Source organism: Cryptosporidium hominis (assembly GCF_000006425.1).
Source record: "Cryptosporidium hominis TU502 chromosome 7 CHRO017077, whole genome shotgun sequence".
NCBI lineage: Eukaryota > Apicomplexa > Conoidasida > Eucoccidiorida > Cryptosporidiidae > Cryptosporidium > Cryptosporidium hominis.
In genome coordinates, this window is record NW_667035.1 from 134 (window position 1) to 5,620 (window position 5,487).

The 5,487-nt window shown below is 30.5% G+C and overlaps 3 protein-coding genes across 3 annotated transcripts; all 3 read right to left on the reverse strand.

Annotated features, from left to right (window-relative positions):
• Positions 1-991: 991 nt before the first annotated feature.
• Positions 992-1,783, reverse strand: Chro.70318 (hypothetical protein). Its single annotated transcript, XM_660541.1, has 1 exon — positions 992-1,783. The coding sequence occupies one exon, from the start codon at positions 1,781-1,783 to the stop codon at positions 992-994; it is 792 nt and encodes a 263-aa protein (XP_665633.1).
• A 173-nt stretch (positions 1,784-1,956) lies between these two features.
• Positions 1,957-4,608, reverse strand: Chro.70319 (hypothetical protein). Its single annotated transcript, XM_660542.1, has 1 exon — positions 1,957-4,608. The coding sequence occupies one exon, from the start codon at positions 4,606-4,608 to the stop codon at positions 1,957-1,959; it is 2,652 nt and encodes an 883-aa protein (XP_665634.1).
• Positions 4,609-4,766: 158 nt separating this feature from the next.
• Positions 4,767-5,399, reverse strand: Chro.70320 (hypothetical protein). The annotated part of the gene is made up of 1 exon (XM_660543.1): positions 4,767-5,399. The coding sequence occupies one exon, from the start codon at positions 5,397-5,399 to the stop codon at positions 4,767-4,769; it is 633 nt and encodes a 210-aa protein (XP_665635.1).
• Between the last annotated feature and the right edge of the window lie 88 nt (positions 5,400-5,487).

Consider the following 5,487-nt stretch of genomic DNA (forward strand, 5'->3'; position numbering starts at 1 on the left):
AATATGCAACTTTTCTTTAATTTCTCTGATTTCTGTTTCAAATTTATTAACTTCATATTTATTTTTTGATAAAATATTTACAATAGATACTATAGCTTTTAAATCGCTTTCACATTTTGAAAAAATTGAGCATATCAGATTTAATTCGCTATCTGCCATTTCAACAATAGAAGGATAAATATACTATTTAATTAATAAACTTCAAAAAAATATATAAATATTGCTTTGCAATTAAATCTTATTGCACAAAACGAATTTAACTTTAAAGCTACTATCAACACCTTAGAATATTTATACCAAAAATAATCAAATAATAATACTGCATAACTTTATTCATCAGTTTTAACTAATTCAAAACAATAATGGCGGCTTAATATTGTCTTACGTAATTTATATTAATAAATTTTATAAACAGAAGATGAGTGCATGTAAAAGTCGGCTCATAATCGAGTTAAAGGATTCTAGCAGAAATAAAGATACTGATATTAGATTGGTCCCATCGTAAGTTTTAGCATAAAGTAGGAAGCAATTACTAATACATATTTCTTCTCAAGAGAAAATGACTTAATGTATTGGGACGGAGAAATAGTAGGACCAGATGAAACGCCATATGAAGGATTCGTATTTAAAATCGAAATTATTGTGTCGCCACAATATCCTATATTACCCCCATCCGTAAAATTTGTGACACCGATTTTTCATCCAAATGTAAACTTTTTTACTGGTGAGTAATAAACATTAATGTTGTTTTTCGTGAATAATAAATTATAGGTGAAGTTTGCATTGATGTAATCAAGGATAACTGGACACCAGCATGGACGTTGCATGCTGTTTGTAGAGCAATAATATCCATCTTATCCGATCCAAATCCCAATAGTCCGTTAAATTGCGATGCAGGAAACATTTTAAGATGCGGAGATAAAAAAGGATTCAATAATATGGCAAGGATGTACTCTTTAGAGTATGCAAGCAAATATAAGTAATTAATACGCTAATATCCCTCTCTAGACAGGCTACTACTTCTAACTTTATATTTTTCCCGGCAACAATTTTGGAATTCAAAGTTTCCATTGCAAGTAAAGTCTTGTTCTTGAAAATTAAACAAATTTTGAACAGAATTGTGTTCAGAAATATTATTTCTATTATTTATTTGAATTAAAATCTTTTCGTCATCTTCTAAATTAGTTGTATTTCTTAAAAACACAGTTGGGCATCTTTGAATGATAGACGCTCTTTGGTTAGATGAAGAGTTTGATTTGACTACCATTCCAATTCGTCGTTCTCTTCTGTTGTCTTCTGTAAATCTGAATTTATTTTTTGAATCCAAGTCCTTATTCTTTTTTTCGCCTTCATGACCAATATACTGGATATACCATCCTTTATCAGAATATTCAATTTCGCATTTATTAGTATTGCTCAAGTAGTGAATGAATTCTGTGAGAGTTGTCCAAATTGTCGAGTTCATGTGTATATGGTTTCTATCATGAATTAAGTCATTATAAACTGTATTTGCAAGTACTTTTGCCTTTGAATATCTTGTTTTCATCAATCTCATAAAAGCAAGTTCAAATTGTTTGCTATAGTCATTCAATATTTTTTTAGAATTTTGCTCAAAAACTTCCATCTGTCTCAAATGTGCGTCCGACATCCTGTGGCATTTAAAGCCGTTTTCATCTCTACATTGTTTTTCACATAGCTGGCAATACCATCTCAATTTCTGCAATCCTTTGGACTTTATTTGCTTAGATAACCACTTAACTGTTCCGACTTCAGCTTTTGGCATGTAACTATCTTAGATATTAAGCTATTTTTATGATCCTTAATTTTATTTAAAAAAATAAAAAAATAAAAAAAAATAGAGAAAAAACTGAAGAAAATTTATAAATAAAAATTTTGCGCAAATGCAACTAGCACTTTAATGCACAATATTTCTGCTTAAGAAAATTTGTAATTTAGTTACCATTTTTCTGTTATATTGTTATTCTCCCACTTCTCACCCCAAGATTTTACCTTTGTAGACCAATTCCACATATCTCCCCATGAGTTTCCCCATTCATTACCGCTTCCATCTGTTGCATATTTATTAGCCCATTTTTCCATGTACTCAGCATGTATTCCCCCATCTCCCATGGACTCATTTCCTATACCATAATATAATTCTCCCCATTCTTCACTCCATTCCTCGCCACTAATCATTTTTTTCCCCTTCTTCGATGCACTTTTCTTACTGATATGATTTGTCGTGTCAATCTCTTCCCTCCATTCTTCTTTCCATAGATCTCCAACATTATTTTCCCCGCTCTTCCTTGCCCACTTCCATTTATTTTCGAAATCTTCCTTCCATTCTTCCTCCCATTTATCCCCATAGCGATTTTCTCCCTTCTTCCATGCCTCTTTATATCCTGACCTTTCCGACCACCTTTCTGACCAACTTCCCTCATTATCAAAACCTTGTTTTACTGCCCACTGTTCTCCTGTATAGTCTGATTTACCAAATTCATCTAAATACCAGTTCTCTCTACCTTTCCCTTGTTTTTTTGTGTACAAATTTCCATTTCCATCATCATTGCAGGTTTCTTCCCATTCTTCAATTACTTCAGTCCGATTATCAAGATTATATTTTCTACCTCTCTTATTAACTATAAAATTTCCTGACTGATCTTGAAATTGATCTTCTGTCCAAACCTCAATTAATCCACTATCATCCATTAATTCCCAAGTGCATTTCTTTTTTAGTTTTTTTAAATGATCTTTGTTCCATTTTTCTTCCCATTTTACGAACCTATTGTTATCATGCTTCCTATCTATTCCTTTTTTATAACCATGTTGATTCAAACCATCAGTTTCCCAAGTGTCAGAGTATTCCTCAAACTCAGATAAATACCATGACTCAGTATTTTCAATGTATAAGTGCTCATTTTCTGGTATTGAATCTAAAACTTTTTCATCTAATATTTTCGAATTCCTATCATAGTTAGATTCCCGTTTTAACTTTATTGTTTTCTTTTCCCCCCATTTTTCGCCATTTTTTTTTGTCCACCATTTATCTGTAAACAGCCTTGTTCTTATTATTTTCTTATTTATTTCGCTTCTTTCGAGGCTTTCATTCCAATCTTCAGACCATGTCTCTCCTGTTGCAAATCTTTCGCCTCTTTTTTCTCCTCTCCTAGTAATTAAATCGGGCAATTTATCTTCATCTAAATCATTAAATTGTGACTCTTCATTACATTCTTCTCTAAAAACTTCAGCCCCATTATTATACCAATTTTCTTTTACTATCTGAATTTTCTTTCCTAATGAAGTTTGATCAACGACTTCTATAAACTTTTCTCCCCAAGAATTCTGTTCTCCAACTTTCTCCCAATTTTTCTCAATGTATTTTTCTCGTTTCAATCCTCCTTGTTCCTTTTTATTTTCCCATTTAACTTTAAAGCTTTCATTATTTGATTTAGAATAACCTTTTTTTTCTCCCCATTGCATTTCATCATTTTCATACCAAATATCACACTCTTTTGATCCATCAATTTCTTCAAACCAAACTTCATGTAATTCAGTGTTATCTTTATCGCCATATTTTCTGCCTTTTTTATTCCCATGGCTATCTATTTCAATGCATTCACTCCAAGACTCCGAATATTTGATATCATCAACTGAATTAGTAGGACATAATCCATCAAAAGTTAGATTGCTTGAGCAGTGTCCAGAAGAGATTGTTTCAATATCAAAAGTTTCATTTTTTCCACTATATCCTTTGTAATACTTGGAATATATAATTTCTGAATTGTCTTTGAAAACTTTTTTTCTTTTAGAATAAAAATAGGGGTATTTGTTAGACCCATTAGAAATTCCCCTTTCCTCGTATAAGATTATATTATAATCATCATAGAAATCATTTGATTCTTTCCATTCTTTTTGATCTGATATTATTTTTCCATATTTATTATTCCTAACTAATTTCCAGCTGAGCTTATTCGGATTCGGGTGAATATTTATTGAATCAAAAATAAACTCAGAATCCTCAAACCATACCTTTAATACTCGCGAATTATTTTCACAAAGTTGTTGAACAAACTTTCTAACAAACAGCTTTCTTCCTCTTCTAAACCACTTTTCTTTCCATCTTCTGTTTTTTTTATAATCTACACCAATTAATTGGCCAAGTGATGCTCTATTGCAATTTTCAAACTTTTCACATAGAGACAAACTCTGTTCACTGCTATTTTCTCTTAATTCATTTTTTAAACACTGAAAATTGACCTTATTTGGTGATTCGTCTTCGCTATAAGGCACTTGGGAAATATTTGAATCTTTAGGAATATTTCTCTGTTCAATCCATTCTTCTTTCCAACTTTTGTCCCTTGCTTCTTTTTTCCCCCATAAAAGACCTTCATCGTTTCCTTCCCAAGTTTCAATGTACTCATCATTTTCGAGAGTTTTTTTCTCTCTAGAATTGAGTGACAGGTTTAATTCATCTTTCAATTCATCGTCATAGTTTGAAAAGTATAAACGGTCGCCAAATGTTGATCTAATATTGTCATTAAATAATTGTTGTTCATTTTCAGCTGTCGAAATTGAGCTACGAAGACTTTGAAATTTTGAAAATTGCATTAATATTTTAGAAAAATTTTAATAATATTAAATATAATTTAACATGTAAATCTGCTATTCCTAAAAAAAAAAAAAATTTAAAAAAGAGCGATATAGACAATTCGAGCTTCAAGTAAAAGATTAATTTAGGCACGAAGTAATAATTACCAGATAAATTCTTATTCGAAGTTAAACTTCTTGGAGTGGTTAGTTGAACTGAATATACTATTTTTATCAATTTTTGATAGTGCTTTGTCAAAATAACTAATTCTAGCAGCATAATCATTGGATTTATCAAGCAGAAAAAAATTATCACTTTTAGAATTAGGAATTTTTAAGTGAATAGATGGCTCAAAATCTTTACCAGTGCTTATTATATAAAATACACGTTGGTGTTCTCTTGAAATAAATTTCATTGAATTTACAAGATAGTAAATTGAGAGCCAAAATAATTTTGGTACGCTTTGTCTTACAAATTCTCTTTCAGCAATAATCAAAGCAATTGTTTCTGAGCTAATCCCCTTACAACTGAACAAACAGCCGTTCATTGGTAATTCTCCTAATAATAAAGACAAATATGTATCAAGTTTTGAAACTATTACTTGCAAGTCTTGGGCTTTACCCGTCTGACAATTGATTTTTGTTTTTAAAAAACTGTTTAAAATAATTTTTCTCTCAATTCCATGAATAATTGGGAAAATAAGATCAATTAACTTGGTTTTTCTTATACAAAATTTAGATTCGAAATATTCTTTCTCATCTTCAAAATTTGAAACAAAATCTTTTAAACTATAGATTTCTCCTTGACTCATTCTTTTTGTGATGAAAATTCAAACTCTGTGAGCAAGAGGCAGCCGGCATTGTATTTAANTAATGAATTGATATTAACATGTAGATCTT